We start from the raw sequence: 18,806 nt of genomic DNA, 5'->3' as shown, positions 1-18,806 counted from the left end.
GAAATCGGGCGAAAGTGCCTTCCCTTTGCTTACGAAAGGCAGCAGGGCTGAGGCAGTGGTGATTGCTAGTCAAGGGCGCCTGTCATGCAGGGGTTCTGTCCAAGCCTCACTATTCTAAAAAACACATTGGCTGTCCGGACATTTTTCAGTTTTCCTGAAGTTCACTCATCTGATCTACGCCAGACTGCTAGAAATGCCACGTTTCAAAAGAACTCTATTATTATTATTTGTCATATTTTATTATTTTTATGATCATCGTGTGACGTGGTAGTAGGGATGGAGTTCCCTGCCTAGCTGGGAAACGTAGAGCCATGGTGTCGTTTTCAATATTTTGTATCTGCCTTGCTTGTCCAGTGGTGAACATGAGGAGCTGAGAGTTCATGGGGGTGCTGCCTATTACCTTTCTAACATTCCATAATGCCTACAGAATGCACACATCATTGAAAGCTCCAGAAGTGCACGCCCAGCCGTAGCTGAGAAGAGAAATTGATTCCTTTCACCAAGATGTGATGAGACTCCTGGCCGGAGACAGCGGAGTATAGTCCCAGGGTCACAGGGCTCCTCATGTGTACCCCGAGAGGAAAGAGACCTACTGGACTCCTCCCTGTAAAATCTGTGCAGTCACAATAACTGGGCCCCTTCTTTAACCCCCACCCCCATGGGTGGCATGTTAAATGTGTGTATGGTGTGGTGTCGAGAAGAAAACTTAAGCGCAGGGTAAAAGGTGTTGAAGGATAACAAAGCGTGTGGGGCCAAGCAAAATATGGATTCCTCTGCATGTTCTTGTATTTCTGTGGACATGAGAACCTGCATGTGTTTTGCCCTGGGGTCCTACAATGAAACTCTAGAGGTGTCCGGAGGGTTGTGGGAATCTGCCTGCACCCTGCCACACCACTTTCTCCCTACACTCTACCTGATTTTCTTTTTCTTCCCTTCCTGTGTTTTGCTGAGCGTCACCTAACGAGCAGAACACGTTGAATGAGAGAATCTTGGTGTGGTAAACTATTGCTAGTGGCTCACTGGACCTTGCCTTATTCCTACTCCCAGAACGACATCCTTACCAGAGGAGTGCTTGGATTTTTAAACAAAGCTGGCTACTTGGTTAACCCAGGCAACAACTTACTTACAATACATGGCCTTGGAGCTAATATTTTGTAAATCATGTGGACCTCAATTAGATTTTTCACGCCAGCCTGGACTAGAGAAGACATTGATCTAGTACAGGACCATTCTTTTGTCTTCTCCCCACCAGTCTTGTAGTACTCTGACATTTTTTCAAAGGTCTGCAGTGCTTATATCCACTGGAATAAAAGGAAGTTGGACTGCCTGTTGTGAGGAGGGGAGCAGACCCTTGGCATGCAGAGCACAGAGTAGTGTTCAGCTGACTGAAGTCTGTTTGGAGGGTGACATGAGGGAGTAACCTTCTCAGGATCGATCTTGGCCTTGCTTTTAGATGGCAAGAACGATCACACAAAGCAACTGTAGATCTGCGGAGTCTCCATCCAAGATGGCTCATGTGTTGAGTGTGTTGAGCCTTCATCATTCTGGGCCTGCTCAGTACAGCTACCGACCACTAGAAATCCAGTACATCGCAGATATTTAACCTTGTCACATCTAGTCTCGGGGTGGTAACCTGATCGAGACTTCTGCCTTTGCTGCGACACCCCTGTATGCCAGGTGGGGGCCACTGGGACCATTGAGGCCATGGCCAGGTCTGAAGAGACTCACAAACAGCAGAAGGGCTTGGGAACAAGTCGAAAAAATACTGGAGGAATGCCGCTGGTTCACCGACTTACCGACAGGAACTGTGATCAAGTGAAGCCGCTACAGCTAGAAGCCGGTGTTGTCGGCGACTGCCCCAGCATGCTGATCCCGCCAACAGATCGAAGGGTTTGGTGCGAGCTTTTCAGTGTGAAGCGTGGGGGAGAGAAACTCCCCGGTTTCTGGACTGTCCTGAAAGCTGCGGTTGGGGTAAGTAGGAAGCAGGACTATAGGCCCATACGAGCCTTGTAAGAGCTCGGCAGTCATAGTTCCTGAAGAGCTGAAAAACCTTCAAGGGCAAAGCCAGACTTTGATGCACATCGCTAATGTGGTCAACACCTAGGGTCATCTCCTAGAACCCACCCGGGGTGCAATATAGCGTGGAGGAGAGGGGGGCAAGGAGACACGCAAGGGTGAGCCCTACCCTGAAATGCGGTAGAGTGCGAGTCTTGAGCGATTACTTGTATGGATTATTTAGTGTGCTGTGTTTGGCATGTTTAATAAATGCTGCTTTTTACACCAACATTTTTTGGGACTGGACAATCATCTTATTGGGATCCCTGCAGGGTATTTTGAATTATGAGCCCTCTTACATCTTGCACCTATCTCCTACTGAGAAATCTTGGACTTCTCGATCACTGAAAGTCAAGTGCAGAGGGGAAGTACTTGGCCCAACTACTCAGGACCCATAGTATATAGGCCTTGGGAAGCCCTGGTCTGGACTATTTAGTATGAAACGTTTTAACAGAGGCAGTGTACCGGACTATTTATCGTGAAAAGCGGAGCGTCTGGTAAAGGGCTCCACTGCTGATCTCGCACTACAACCTAATCTCGCATGTACTTTGAACTGTTATGCTGCTCGCCGCTTTTTAAAAAAAAAAACTTCCTCATCTAACAATAGTTTTATAAAAGATTATTGCTCCGTCTTTACTTCACTCACCCCCTTCCTCGGTCCACCGCTGAGTTTTCTCAGATTGTTGTGGAGGGAAGTTGGAACTTCTGATCACCGGAAGTGACTACTACTTTTGGGGGTGGTACGGAGATAAGCAGACTAGTGCTCTCACCCTGACCACCTTTAAAAACAGATGCATTTCCTCACGCGCAGCGGACGCGCGCAGCTGGCGCGCCGGCGGGCGCCAAAGGCACACACGTCTGCACTCGACACGCGGCCGATGCCAGAAATGCTGTCTGTTCCATGCCAAAGTACACCTACACCAGGGAAGAACTATACACACTCAACACACAGGCTAAAGGTTGCATCATCATCCCCCCCGCAAAATTATACGGTAACACCCTCACCTGTGCCACATGCCGACGCGCCATAAACCCGGAACCTAGACCCAAGGGGGAGAATAGTCTACCACATAAGACCGATAACTCGCGCAAACAACTCCAGTGCGACCTTATAAACACCAGATCATTATCAAAACATGCCCTGCATGTGCATGATCTGCTAACCGATCACGCCTTTGACTGCCTCTTTGTCACCGAAACATGGTTGTCGGACTGCTCCAACCCAGACATTGCGCAGGCACTTCCCCAAGGCTACACCATCTCCAGGCTAGACAGAATCTACAGAGATTACCTGAAATGCTCCACATCGCACTCCACTGAACTAAAAGATGCAGAAAACCTCTGCTTCAAATTCAAAATAGATAACCACACAACATTCGCCGGAGTACTTGTTTACAGGCCCCCCGGACCAAAAGGTAACTTTCTAGATACCCTTGGAGACTTTCTGAGCCCTCTGGTGGTGCGCTACTCCTATTTCACGATCTTGGGAGATATTAACCTACACTTAGAGGTAGATGAATGCCCGAATACTAAAACCTTTAGGGAAATTACCAACTCCCTGGGCCTGGAAATCCAGAACAGAGGGTCCACACATACAGCAGGACATACCCTTGACGGGATATGTACCAATACCACCAACATAATAACGACCTCTCCAGGTACCCTTACCTGGACAGACCATAAACCTCTTTCCCTTTAGTTTCATCTATGATAATGGACATACCACGGAAAAACCCACCACCAAGGTCTCTACACGGAATTGGAATAATATGCCTTCCAATCCTGACCTACAGACCCTGGCGAAATCTACTAAACCAAACCTCACAGGCGATCCTGACATCGATAACGACCTCTTCAACAAATGGATGCTCTCCATAGCTAATACCCTAGCCCCAACAAAAAAAGCCAAGATCATAAGACATAAATCAGCCCGTGGTTTACCCCCCAACTGAAAGCCATGACAGGCCAGTGCAGACAATTAGAAAAACTATGGAGGAAACAATATGAGGTAGAGGATATGAAACGCTTTAGAACAGCCCTCAATACATATCACCTACAAATCAAAATTGAGAAGAAAATCCACTATACTAATCTCATCAATGTAGCTGAAGACAACCAAACAATTGTGAAAAGCTGGTGTGAAAGACAATAAGCCTTTAAGGGTGGATTGTTATTACACAGTGTTACAACTTCTAGGCAGGTGTTTTGTTACATGTAATCTCACTGTTTACCAGAGAGGGGTTTACAAGAAGTGCCCTGTGGAATACTTGCTAGACCGCTGTATGATAGGTTGTATATTGTTTTGGAAAATAGATGTTGTGCATATTTTATAATTTTATGACTGTATGCCAAATGGGTGCCCTCTGGGAAATCTCAAGTTCAAAACATAGAAGGAATTCTTTGGTTATGGTGTGATGTAAACCTTAAAGGTCATAAGCAAGCATTATTTATAATTAAAAGGATATGTTAAAACTGTTAGACCTTTAAAGGTGGATTGTTATTGCACCTTGTTATGGCTTATGTAAAGGTATTTTTTACATGGAATCATACAGATTACCTTAGTAGCCAAGAGTTTTAGTGTTGGATGTCAAACCATGGGGGTAGAAGATTTACACTGTGGCTCTGCTTCTAATAATAGGTTTCAGAACAGTCTTTTTTATGTTAAATCCAAGCAAATCATTTTATTGTTTTTGTTGCAAAGTATTGCAGTTGTGACTTCCTCGCTCTTCTTTGGTTCTTCAGTTTACTCTTTGGGCCTGATTACGAGTGGGTTGGTGTATTCTGACCCATGTGTAAACCCCTGTTTGTGCATGGGTTAGAATTACGAGTTGGGAGGTATTTAGCGTATCCAATTATGATCAAGGGGCATATGTATCATCCGTTTTTTTAGTTGCAACCGCTGCGATTCGCAAAAAAGCAGCGTTTGCGACTAAAAAATCGGAAAATGCGATGTATGATTTTAATCGCATTGCAAAATTAAGGAATCGCAAAATTTGCGATTCCTTAATTTTGCGTCAGCATTTAAGGAAACGCAAATTGCGATTCCATACATGCTATGTATGAAGCACCCAAGTTGTGCGATTTCTCATTAAGAAATCGCAAACTACCACCAACTTGAAGTTGGTGGTAATTTGCGATTTCTTTCACAAATGCATTTGTAAAGGTGCAATGTGGCGCACATACATGCCCTTAGGGCATGTATGTGCACCATATGCGCACACATGTAAATTTTAGGGGTGCATCAGGGTGTCCTTATGACACCCTTGCACCCTTGAAATTATTCTCAATTTGCGATTCTCAAATTGCGAGTCGCAAATTGAGAATAACTTCCCATTCATTCCTATGGGCCTCCTGGCCCATAGAAATGAATGGGAAAGTATTCCTTAATTGTGATTCGCAATTTGAGAATCGCAATTAAGGAATATTAAGAAATCGCTAAAAAATTGGGCTTTTTTATTTTATTTACTTTTTTACATCCATCCCTTTTTGCAATTCTCAAATGGCTATTTCTAAAAAAATCGCTATTTGAGAATCGCAAATGAGGATGTTGATACATATGGCCCCAAATGCATTAAATACCTCACCCAACCTTCATTAAATTTTAACAGTACAACCCTGCAGAAATTTAACAGTGGAAATGTGTACAGTATTTACCATACCAAGCAGATTTTGGTATGTTGAACATCAAAATCCGCGTGTTATATATTCCCTGAAAACTTGTAATAAGAGCTATTTATTGCTCTGATAAATGACGTACCCGGGGTTTTGTTATTTATGAGTTTGAAAAAGAGCACCTTTACTCGTAATCAGGCCCTTAGTGTTCTTAGTTTTCTATGTCACCTCAGTGAGATGTGCAGTTTGAAGACATGGCCATGAATACTGTCACATCTCCTTGGCTGGTGAATTTATCTTACTTTGTTCTTCTTTCAGCCTTCCTTCCCGTTGGTGCTCCACTGGTGAGTAGCGACTCCAGAATGGAGAGATGGAGTACAACGGCTATCGTCAGTGGTTACAGTGACGGTCTGTGCTCCCCCGTGCAAAGGAGCAGCATTAAAACTTGTTGAATGAAGGGTGGATGCACATGCGTGATGAACACTGCGATTCTACTCCAGATTCTGCCTGATGTGAATGAGGTCTATGTTTATCCTTGGTGTGAAATGAGAAAAAACAAGTGACTGTCAGCAGCACTGCTCCATGGCCTCTGAATAATGACTGACAACCGATCCACGTCTCTTGCCAGATCCCCTCACATCCCTGTCTGTCCTTAGATGCCCACCCTTGATTGCCTAAGAACCCTTTTTGTTGTCGCATCTCCCTTAGAGTCCTCAGATCATTCTGCATTATCCATTCCTTGTCTGTCTCACAAGATCCCACGTTTAGCTCATATCCTTTCTGTCCTCATATTCATGTGAAAGTTTCAGATTCGTTCTTGTTATAGATCCCCTTAATTGCTTTACCTTTCTTGAGTGCCACTGGATTCTGACAATTTCCTCAGATCCTTTCCTGTCACTAGTTCTCCCGTGGTTGGGCATGCATTCAAGATCCTTTCTTCTTTCCCCCATCAATTCATTGCCCCTCAAGTTTTGTACCCACCCTGCAGTTGCAACAAACCGCAGATCTGATACCAGGATCAGTTTTATTGCCCAAGGGCACTTTGTGTGGTGAGATTGTGTATTACTGCATAGGTGTGGTCCCCTCTGCCAAGATGTTACTATTTCTTTACTAATCAGCAACAGTATGGGTAGCACCAATATGCACTGGGAATGTTTTAATATAGCAAACCCTCTTTTAACACTTTCATCGTTTTCCCACCTAAGGTCGTTGCTGCATTGCTGCCTCACCAAGGAGTGAAGCCTGCGTTTTTCTGGCAGGTATGTCTGCGTTTTCCATCTTTGTCTGTGTCTCCCTTCATGTGGTGTTTCATCGCATGACCTGTCCCAATCTGTTCACTCTTCATCTACTGCACAGCAGCATCCATTAAAGCATGCAGGCTCCTTGAGAGCTACCAGATGTAATCCCACACTCCACATGTTCATTTTTCCTCCTCTCTACAGCTGCTGTTCCAGGCGTACAGTGCTGGATTCAACTTGGCCAATGGTAACGCCACCAACCAGGTATGCTGCTCTCTGGAGATCACTTAAGTCCTTAGGCTGTAACAACTGCTACTGACAGGCTGTATTCTCTTTTTGCAGGTCGACCAGTTTCGAACTAAGCAAGGGGTCCTCCTCTTGTCTGCAGTCTCCTGTACAGCACTTTTGGGGGTAGGTGCAACCACTTTTGTTTTAGAAAGGTGTGCATTTCTTTTGGCTGCGTTATCTGAGCTTCTCATTTACCAACCGTGAGAGCTTAAAATAGCGGGGAGGGTTTCGGTGCTCCCTAAGAAGGTAGAACCGCATTGGCAAGAACAGTTTTATTTATTCATGAATTTTCAGAAATACTCTTCATTTTTCGGATTTTTTTAAGCAGATGAAAATTGTATTCTTGTCGTTTTCCTGGTAAGTTTAAAAAAGTGCGTACATGTTCTGAAAGTTTTGAAAGCAAGATTTTTAAAATGTATCCAAATTAAAGTAGTCTTTCAGAACTGTAAGATTTTTAGCCTGTAACTTTGGAATCATAGCTGAAATTTTGTTAAATGCTACTTCAGTATATACCTTGAACAATGACTGGATTGATAAAAAATGCAGAATAGGCTGGAATCTGTAGATTCGGCCACTTGCATATGTCGATAACATTTCTGGCCTGGCCTAGATCTTTGTTTGTGTGGCCTGGCCTAGATCTTTGTTTGTGTAGTATGTTACTCTGCTTTTACATTAGTGATTTTTAATATGCACTTATCTGCTTGAAATCTGAAAATTTTACTCCAGGCCTGTGTGCTGCTAGTCATTCTTTGTTTGAGTGCAGAGTCCCGAAAGTTGGCTGCTACTTGTCTATGCCCTTTTTAGGTCGAGCTATTATATCCCGCAGGGATAAATAGCTCGAACATATAGTAGGGGAAACAAACTCTTGACCAAGCAGATTCCCTGCAGTTCATGTGATGTACTCGTGTGAGACGCGCGTCCACGTCAAACCCATCAGCCTCGCAGCACCAGACTTCAATGGAATGCCTCCCAAGCTGCTCCCCCGCCATGAGACTTCAAAGCAATGCGCTTTCATCCCTATCACTCTCCCCCACTCCTACTTCCCCTCCCAAACAGCATTGAGCCGTGAAGACTTGTTTCTTTCAGTTAGTGGTGTCTTGTTGTTAACCTGGGCCACTGCCTGTTTGCCTATGACGTACAAGTTTATCTCTCTGGCTAGTTGTCAATATATGTATGGCTTACTATGTTTGTGTATTCATGTTTGCCACTTTAATTAGCTTTCTGATAATCTTTGATTCAGACTTTGTTGTTAACTATATGTTTTATCTACTTGTCTGCTTCTCTATTGTCTTTCCTAACAATCCATACGCATGCCTGCCTCTCTTGCTATCTTTCTTGCTATCTTTTACTGCTTATGTCCTTACAGCTATCTTTCTGTCCGCCTGCCTAACTCTCTAACAATACGGGTTTTTCATTGTTTAGCTTCGTGTTTATTTTTCAGTTCTCCCCCAGCTTCGCATGAAGGCACATTTTTTAGTGTAAAGCAGCCATTTCAGCTGTCTCTTGAACTTTGGATTTGTTTCTAATTATACGCATCGCCTTTTAAGAAGAATTTCGCAAATCATTCCTTTTTTATGTTGTCACATGACTAGTGCAATTCAGGAAAGTTGACATTTTCAAGCAAAATAACATCTGCGGAATGCTTTGAGGGGAGCAGGCAATGACTACTTTCAACACATTTTTAAGCATTCTAAGACATGCAAAACATTATTCTTTAGCACTCCCGGGCTCTCTCTCTCTCTTTCGCTCTTTCTCTCTCTCTCTGACTCTCCCGCTCTCTCTTTCTCTTGTTCTCTCGCTCGCTCTCCCTCTCCCCCTCTCTTGCTCTCTCTCTCCCCCAGTTTCGCATGAAGGCACACTTTTTAGTGTAAAGCTACCATTTCAGCTGTATTTTGAACGTCGGATTAGTTTCTAATTACAAGGATCGCCTTTTAAGTAGAATTTCTCAAATCATTCCTTTTTTATATTGTCACATGACTAGTGCAAATCAGGAAAGTTGACATTTTCAAGCAAAATAACATTTGCGGAATGCTTTGAGGGGGAGCAGGCAATGACTACTTTTAACACATTTTTAAGCATTCTAAGACATGCAAAACATGTGATCCACTCGTGTGAGACGCACGTCCACGTCAAACCCATCAGCCTCGCAGCACCAGACTTCAATGGAATGCCTCCCAAGCTGCTCCCCCGCCCCCCGCCATGAGACTTCAAAGCAATGCGCTTTCATCCCTATCACTCCCCCCTCTCCTACTTTCCCTTCCACCTCCCAAACAGCATCAAGCCGTGAAGACTTGTTTCTTTCAGTTAGTGGTGTCTTGTTGTTAACCTGGGCCCCTGCCTGTTTGCCTATGACGAACAAGTTTATCTCGCTGGCTAGTTGTCAATATATGTATGGCTTACTATGTTTGTGTCTTCATGTTTGCCTCTTTAATGAGCTTTCTGATAATCTTTGATTCGGACTTTGTTGTTAACTATATGTTTTATCTACTTGTCTGCTTCTCTATTGTCTTTCCTAACAATCCGTACGTGTGCCTGCCTCTCTTGCTATCTTTCTTGCTATCTTTTACTGCTTATGTCCTTACAGCTATCTTTCTGTCCGCCTGCCTAACTCTCTAACAATACAGGTTTTTCATTGTTTAGCTTTGTGTTTATTTTTCAGTTCTCCCCAGCTTCGCATGAAGGCACATTTTTTAGTGTAAAGCAGCCATTTCAGCTGTATCTTGAACTTTGGATTTGTTTCTAATTATACGCATCGCCTTTTAAGAAGAATTTCGCAAATCATTCCTTTTTTATGCTGTCACATTACTAGTGCAATTCAGGAAAGTTGACATTTTCAAGCAAAATAACATCTGCGGAATGCTTTGAGGGGGAGCAGGCAATGACTACTTTCTACACATTTTTAATCATTCTAAGACATGCAAAACATTATTCTTTAGCACTCCCGGGCTCTCTCTCTCTCTCTTTCGCTCTTTCTCTCTCTCTCTGACTCTCCCGCTCTCTCTTTCTCTCGTTCTCTCGCTCGCTCTCCCTCTCCCCCTCTCTTGCTCTCTCTCTCTCCCCCAGTTTCGCATGAAGGCACACTTTTTAGTGTAAAGCTACCATTTCAGTTGTATTTTGAACGTCGGATTAGTTTCTAATTACAAGCATCGCCTTTTAAGTAGAATTTCTCAAATCATTCCTTTTTTTATATTGTCACATGACTAGTGCAATTCAGGAAAGTTGACATTTTCAAGCAAAATAACATTTGCGGAATGCTTTGAGGGGGAGCAGGCAATGACTACTTTCAACACATTTTTAAGCATTCTAAGACATGCAAACATTATTCTTTAGCACTCCTGGGCTCTCTCTCTCTCTTTCTCTTTCGCTCTCTCTCTCTCTCTTTCACTCTCTCTCTCTCTTTCGCTCTCTCTCTCTCTCTCTTTCTCTCTGACTCTCCCGCTCTCTCTTTCTCTCGTTCTCTTGCTCGCTCTCCCTCTCCTCCTCTCTTGCTCTCTCTCTCTTCCCCAGTTTCGCATGAAGGCTCACTTTTTAGTGTAAAGCTACCATTTCAGCTGTATTTTGAACGTCTGATTTGTTTCTTAATACATGCATCGCCCTTTAAGTAGAATTTCGCAAATCATTCCTTTTTTTTATATATTGTCACATGACTATTGCAATTCAGGAAAGTTGGCATTTTCCAGCAAAATAATTTTTTTTATATTGTCACATGACTATTGCAATTCAGGAAAGTTGACATTTTCCAGCAAAATAACATGTGTGCATGCTTTGAGGGGGAGCAGGCAGTGACTACTTTCAACACATTTTTAAGCATTCTAAGACATACAAAACATTATTCTTTACATTTATGTTGCAGCGTCACAAAAAATGGGAAGACGATCTAATTAATCTATGGGTGTCCACAGTCCGCTCCTGCGCAATTAAACCACTGGATATTTTCTCCAATAGAATACCGCCAGATCTGTATCCCACATGAACATATCTTGTTTTTTTATGTGTTCAGGTGCCACCCAAGATCCCCTCTCCGCACTGCTGCATCTGTAAATTCAACCCCCCCTTCCCTGCCAGGTTCTTCTCCCCTTTCACTTCTGCCCGCTTTTAATTATTTATTTAGTTGTGCACGTTTTACATTTGGCATGGCGCCCGCTTTAAATTATTTATTTAGTTGTACGCATTGCTTGTTTAGTGGAGCCAGCTTTTAAAGAAAATATGTGTTGGTGTTTGAGCGGCATCCAAGAGCACCTCGCCGCACTGCTGCATCTGTAAATTTAAACCACCCTTCCCTGCCAGGTTCTCCTCCCCTTGTGGAAAAGTAAATTTTGCCATGTTCTGTGTCCCTACGTGTCATCCATCATATGTTATGTGTGCATGATTAAATATGCATATGCATTCCCCATGTCCGATTAATGACGCAATTACAGTTGTGTCCATCTCTAATATGCCAGTTTCTAGTTCTCGTGAATACTACGAATATCAGGCCTATGTAAAGTTACGTTGCCACGTTTCCCAGTGTGCACGTTATTTCATTATAAAGTCCCCGTTTTTAGGCCTCAAAAGGGCCCGGACACCAGATTCAGCTCCTGTCTCCTAAAACCTCGCTGAGGAGCGATACAGCCCCCACCTGTATCCTCGACCCTTCACTTACTTCCTGCCTCGCAGTGCCCGGTTCAGTTGGCTCAGTCTCTGAGTCTGCCAAGAATATGTTATGATTCCAGTTATCAGTTCAGTCCTCCTTCTCTGCATTCCTAAGCTACTGAACTGCATCAATAGTTTCCGTCATTGTCTAGCCTTCACGTCTCCACGTTAGAGAAATACTGCATTTAATGGTCATTTAATATTCTTCATCACGCACTACATGTAGAATAATGCATGGTCCAGTCTTAGAATCAAGTCAGCCTTTCCTCTCCTGACTTCTAGTTTATATCAACATGTTCTCTAAACATCAGATACTAGATACTGTTTAGGTACATGTCGCCCTGACTCTCCAGACTTCAGTCTCTGCTCCTAGCACAGAGTTCATAGCCCCCAGCTTCTCCTAGTGATACGTCATTGCTAGTTTGCGCGCACCATCAGGTTAGAGGTCCCGGCTCCTTAGGTAGCCCCCTCCATGGTTTCCGCCCCATTCATGACATATTCTGTTACGTTTGCATCACATGTCTATGTATACGCCCTGTTACACCCACTTTCACCTTTATCTTTCGCGACTGCTACGCGTCACGCCTTCTGCTCCACCCACTGCTACGCCTACTGCAATGTAATGCTATGTGTTTGCGTTATGTATATATGCTCATGTATTGTTATTAAAAGTCAGCGCGCTCATCCCAGATCCAGCCCCAGCAGCTGCTGGGCCCTGTCATTCTATTCCTATGCAGGTTGTCCTGTTCCTGTCCTTATGCTGTATTAAACCTGCAAAACTCCTACTACCTCGAATCTTGACTCTTATTTATTGAGCTATCTGTTATGATATATGTCTAGTCAAAAAGAGAGGTATTATTTATTTATTTACCACATAATGGCGCCCGAATAGGGACTTGCCCTTTCCCCACGCGTCGGTGAAGCCACGCCGACCCCCTGACCCTCTGCAGCCGTGACGGAACCATACCGTGCACCGGCAGATATTTCTGCTTCAAGTATCCCTCAGGCCCACGGAGGAGACGGAGGAGGCGGTCCAGCATCCAAACGAGACGGTGGAGGAACGCGGCGAGTCCCGACCAGAGCCCAAGCCAAGAGTCCAAGGTCCGAGGTATCCGGAGGCCCACCCGTAACTGAAGTCCGAAGTTCGTCGTCCGTCGTCGTAGCAGTCCAGTCCAGTCCGAGGCCTTCCGTTCTTGCTGCCCGGTGAGTACCATTACTGGGGTAGTATCTAGACAGGGTCAATCTAAATTGACTCTGGTCCGTGGGTTGGTGGTACACAGACTCACAAACGAAGTGTTCACCTAGGTGGATACGGGTCTTGATGCGTCCCTTTATGGGACCGGTATGTTCCGTACTGTTTCAGCAGTGCATCCAGTAACTCTAGTCTGTTCCGTTCTCGAGAAATTCTTGTGTTTCTGTTCTCAGTATTCCAGGTAATATTCTGTCCGAACTGTTATGTTATGATGTTGTTCAATGTATTTCCAATGTCGTGGTATGCCTGAATTGTTCTCCCAATTGTTATTGTTCCTCGTGTATTGTATTGTGTTCCGATTCAAGTTTACAATGTCTCTCTTTTCGAGATTACGTCAGCTAAGAACTAGAAAGGGTTTGTTAGAAGAAGCAGTTCCTGTTCCGCCGAGGGACAGTCCAGGTCACTTTATGTATCAGAAGCATGGCATAAGCGCCATATTGTATCTAGATTTATGGGTAGAGTATACCAAACAGTTAGAAGAAAAGTATAGATGGCCCGTATCGGGTACATGGGATGCCGAGTGCATCATGCGAGTAGAAGAAGCATTATGGAAAAAGAAAGCCAGACAATCACAGAAAGATGCCATCGAGTTATGGCGCAAAGAAGCTCATAAAAGAACTGAAAAGGAAATCAGAAAGTCAGAATTAAGTAGAGAATCCTTAGAACGAGCACAAGAAAAAGAACTAATCGAGATAGGTGAACAAGTCAAAGCCGAACAGTCAGACAGACAGAGGCATGCCCTTATTAGGGGTATGTATCCTCTCCTTGCCGAGGGCTTGCCAAAAGCGACCCCAGAGGCATCCAGTAATTTCCCGCCACCATTAGTTCCGACCAAGCTACGTCACAAACAGACCGCAGCTGATATTTTTATTTCGTCCTATTTGGACGACACAGTCCCAGAATATGCAAATCCTGTTCGCGCTCCGCCAGTCCCTGTAAATCAGGCACTTCCCGCTTCTCCAGACACCGGAGTACCTGTTACGGTACCCCCGGTCCAGCCCGCCATACAAGTCCAGCCTGCATTTCCATTTCCCACTCTGCCAGGACGAAGAGCCTCAGTAGACGACTCCAGTTTAGGGGCCGCAGGGGGAGGTACTCCTCAAACCCCGCCGCCACACAAGCGTTTAACGACAGCCGAGTTACATGCACAAGCGTCACAGCGTACGCCCAGACATCAGACTGTAGCAGAAATAAGAAGATCCCTTGCCGAATGCTGTTATGATCCAGTCCCAGGCGAGGATAATATGGTTTTATATTCATTCCGCGTAAGGAAGGTGGCCGAGTATCTAGTCACCTTACCGAATATGAAAGAAGATCTAGACAGAATATATCGTTTCATCCGTACAGGGGATGATCCAGAAAGTATTAGCGAGGCCATGTCTCAAAGGAAAGCCGAGATCCAGCTCATGATATTAAAGTTTCTGATCAATTGTCTAATAAGAGAACAAGATTACCCGTCTAAAGATCCGGCCGAAATGAGAACCCTGACAAGGTGGAGTGATAATATAGCCGAGGGTAAGCACAAGACCGTCGGTGCTATGGAAAGTATGTACAAGAAAATCCGTAGAGAAATAATAAAGATACACGAACAACGTAAAGCAGCACAAGTAAGCGAGAAAGAAAGTAACTCTGATACTGAAGAGGTAGAGGACGAGAATCCCGCCAGAATAGCGTATGTAGGAAAACCTAGATTTCCAGATCGCCATTTACGCCTAGAACACAAGTCTATTTTTCATTCTCCAGCACCAGAACAAGGTTCACTAGAACAAGTGTTTCAAGCTACCGATCACATTCTGAAATCACGAATCGGTTACAGTGAGTTAAGTACTATGCATGAACAAGAACTAGCCCGATCAGCAGTCCGATGGATTACTGATTCTACCACTTTTCCAGACGAAATAGTGGCACAAATGTTTCTGAAAATGCCCCCAGCCGAACAACGACTGGTGGGTATGTATATGATCCAGCACCTCATCACATTGTATGAGGGTCAGCACTCTGATCCAGGCCCGTTACATGATGTCCTGAACGAGTTACTCCAGTATAGATGGAAAGGTCTAGGTACCGACTTAATTAGTGTCATTCTAGAACAGCGTCACAAATATAGAACGTTTTTGAACCCGCATTTTGTTCATGTCTCACCCCCAGAAGGTAAACCATTTTACATGGAGAGACAGAATCCGTTACAAGAAGTCCACCCAGTTAAAGGAACGGGTGGCGAAATGCAGCGAGTGTTTGTATACACTCCAATAACAAAGATGGAACTCCTCGAGATGAAGAAATTAATTCCCTGTCATGATAAAGATCCAGCAGGGTTCCATAGAGAATTAAAAGACATGCTCCGTATGGGAGAATACACGTATCCAGATATAATTAAAATGTTAAAGGTTCTGCTGCCCGCAGGGGTGTATGAAAAGCTCAAGGAAAAAGAATGGGAGGTGGGAGAGAAAAAGATCGATTGGGCAGTTCTAGAAGCTGAAGACAAGGCACGAGTACCAGGTACCGGTCTTGGAGATAAATGTAAAGAATTACCAGAATTATTAATACAAGTTTTACCCAGATTATTGACAACTAGAAAAGAAGACTGGGATGCAATCTCAGCCTGTAAACAGAAGCAAGATGAGGATATTAGTGATTTTTATTCTAGATTTGAAAAATGTTTCAGCATCAACAGTGGCCTCAAGACAAGTAGTGAGTCATACCCTCACCTTTTTGTTACTAAATTAGTCGAGAATTCAAGCCCACAAATTAAAAATCGAGTTTTGAAAGTCGAAAGTACCTGGCAAGCTAATACCCCGTCACAGATGTTGCAAATGCTTCAATACCACCAGAATAGAATCAGAGAAGAACAAGAACACGAAAGAAAACGTATGAAAGACACGAAAATGAAAGTACTAGTTGCACAATCTGTTCCTCAAGACAGTCAGAAGAGGGGTCCGAATCAAGCCAGTCATCCTGCAGCTCCCGTTAAAGGGAACTGCAATTATTGTAAACAGCCAGGTCATTTTATAAATGAGTGTGCAGTTCTGAAACACAACATAGCTACCGGTAAGACTAAAGAAAGACCACGTCCGCCTAGACAAGAACAAGTTTCACAGATTCCTCAGCCACAGAATGCACAACAGACAGTTCCAGCACCGCAGCCTATTGCTGCAACACAGCATGTTACATCGCAGATGTACCAGTATGCACAGTCTGAGTATCCAGAGTACCAACAGTATTCATGAAACAGCCTAGAGAGGGAGGTAGGCTTGCCTCTCATCGAGATACCTGTAGATCAAGAAGGTCCCTATGTTCACAGTCAAGTATTAGGGAAAGACAGAAAGTTTTTGATTGATACAGGGGCAAGTAGGACCACAATTAGTCACGCCGAAGTTCCAGGGGCTCCGCTCTCAGGCTCAAGAAATGTTTCCCTTGGATTTTCAGGAAAACCTATCGTAAATGAGATATCAAAGCCAGTTACTCTAGAAGTAGGTCCATTGTCCCGCACTACTGATCTGTTACTTACTAAATCATGTCCAGAAAACCTATTAGGCATTAAAACACTGAAAGAGTTAGGTGCAGTTATATGCTGTTCCCCAGAGGGAATACGATTGTTCCTACGTGACTTCAAGGGTCACTATGTATTACGAGATTTTGATTCAAGACTGTCTAATGTTCCGCAGCACTTATGGGCGCAAGGTCCAACTGATGTAGGTTACATGCAAATCACACCCTATCGTGTGACTCTCAAGCCAGGTGTAGTGTTACCACGAATCAGACAGTACAGATTGCCACCTGAGGCTGTAGCAGCCTTATCCAAAATTATTGACGAGCTCATGGCTCAAGGAGTGGTTGTAGAAACTGACTCCAATGTATGTAATTCTCCGATCATTCCAGTCATGAAACGTACTGATCCAAATGCACCCCCAGTATATCGATTAGTGATTGACCTACGAGAGCTTAATAAATGTATTATTCCTCAGTACCCAGTTGTCCCAGATATCTCTTCCCTATTAACGGCCATTGATTCCGAAGCCACGTTCTTCACTGTCATAGACCTCAAGAACGCATTTTTCAGTGTTCCTATTCATCCAGACAGCCAGTTCCTTTTCGGATTTTGTTTAAATGGAAGGAGCTATATGTTTACACGAGCTCCTCAAGGTTTCACAGAAAGTCCTAGTATTTACAGTCAAGCACTCAAGAGACAACTAGACAACATTCACATGCCAACTGACACTGCCCTGCTCCAGTATGTCGATGATCTCCTGATCACAGCCCGTTCTGAACGTGCTTGCGAGCAAGCATCCCTTACAGTTTTGTATTTCCTAGCCGAGATGGGGCACAAGGTGTCCCCTTCTAAGCTTCAATTCTGTGTCCAGCAAGTGGTCTACTTAGGACACTTACTGTCCAAGAGGGGTAGGCAGTTGACACCAGACCGTATCCAGTTAATAGCGAGTCTTCCTCAGCCCAAGACCCAGAAGGAGGTACGTGCTTTTATCGGCCTCACTTCTTACTGCAGACAATGGATTCCCCAGTATGCATTTCTAGCCAAACCACTGATACAGTTAACGACACAGGAGGCAGCCGTATCGACTGTCCTCCCTTGGACATCTGAACATACACTTAGTTTCAATGAGTTAAAGAAAGCTTTATGTCAAGCTCCAGTTCTAGCTACACCAAACTACAGTAAGCCTTTTACACTTTTCGTTACAGAACGCGAAGGTACAGCATTATCTGTTCTCACACAAGATCAAGCAGGACAATACAAGCCCTGTGCTTATTTTTCGAGCACATTAGATCCTGTAGCCCAGGCTCTGCCTGCGTGCCTCAAGTCAGTTGCAGCCACAGCCCTAGCTATCAGACAAAGTGATTCCATAGTCTTAGGACACTCCTTGACAGTACAAGTTCCACATTCCGTGGAAGTTCTTTTAAACCGAACACAAACTCAGCACTTGACAATTGCACGTTTAACTGGTTATGAATTGACACTGTTCCAGCCACACATAGAAATCAGACGCTGCAACATTTTAAATCCTGCTACATTGTTACCATCAGTTAATTCAAATCCAGCCACACATGATTGCGTGGAAGTAGTTAACATTACGACAAAGCCAAGACAAGATCTGACAGATACTCCGTTACCAGACCCCGACCTGACACTTTATGTGGATGGTTCATGCCTAAGAACTAGTACAGGAGAACTAGTCGCCGCGTATGCAGTGACTACTGACACCGAAGTTATTGAAACACACCGTATTGATACCCTGTCCGCTCAAGCAGCAGAGCTAGTTGCTCTGACACAAGCCTGCATACACGCCAAGAACTTGAAAGTTAATGTTTACACAGATTCACGCTACGCATTCGGAGTCGTACACGACTTCGGAGTGCTCTGGCAGGAGAGAGGTTTCATGACTTCTCATGGAACCAAGATTCAGCATGGTCTCCTTATTCAAGCTCTGTTAGATGCCATACACTTGCCGACATCTATTGCTATCATGAAGTGCAAAGCACATACGAAAGTTACTGACACTATTTCCCAAGGTAATGATCTAGCAGATCGCACAGCCAAGCTTACAGCACAGACTCCAGACATTCAAGTTAATCCGACACAGACACATACTCCAGATCCGGCTACATGTATGACAGTTAAGGACCCTACACAAGATGTCATAGATATCCAGTTACATGCTACTCCCGAAGAAATCAAGAAATGGTCCGAACAAGGAGGGGTCCAGACAGATCAAGGA

The 18,806-nt window shown here is 44.1% G+C and overlaps 1 protein-coding gene across 1 annotated transcript in view; it reads left to right on the top strand.

The window, feature by feature from the left end:
* SFXN4 (sideroflexin 4) overlaps nucleotides 1-18,806 on the top strand; it is a 136,705-nt gene that overhangs the window by 14,710 nt on the left and 103,189 nt on the right. The window contains exons 6-9 of the mRNA XM_078643913.1: nucleotides 5,986-6,011; nucleotides 6,873-6,926; nucleotides 7,110-7,169; nucleotides 7,248-7,316. Of these exons, the coding sequence (XP_078500039.1) occupies nucleotides 5,986-6,011; nucleotides 6,873-6,926; nucleotides 7,110-7,169; nucleotides 7,248-7,316 (209 nt within the window). The remainder of the gene's footprint in view (nucleotides 1-5,985; nucleotides 6,012-6,872; nucleotides 6,927-7,109; nucleotides 7,170-7,247; nucleotides 7,317-18,806) is intronic.

This window comes from Lissotriton helveticus, chromosome 5_1, assembly GCF_964261635.1.
Source record: "Lissotriton helveticus chromosome 5_1, aLisHel1.1, whole genome shotgun sequence".
Lineage (NCBI taxonomy): Eukaryota > Metazoa > Chordata > Amphibia > Caudata > Salamandridae > Lissotriton > Lissotriton helveticus.
Note: the sequence above shows the minus strand (reverse complement) of the source record. Positions and strands in the feature narration are given on the sequence as shown.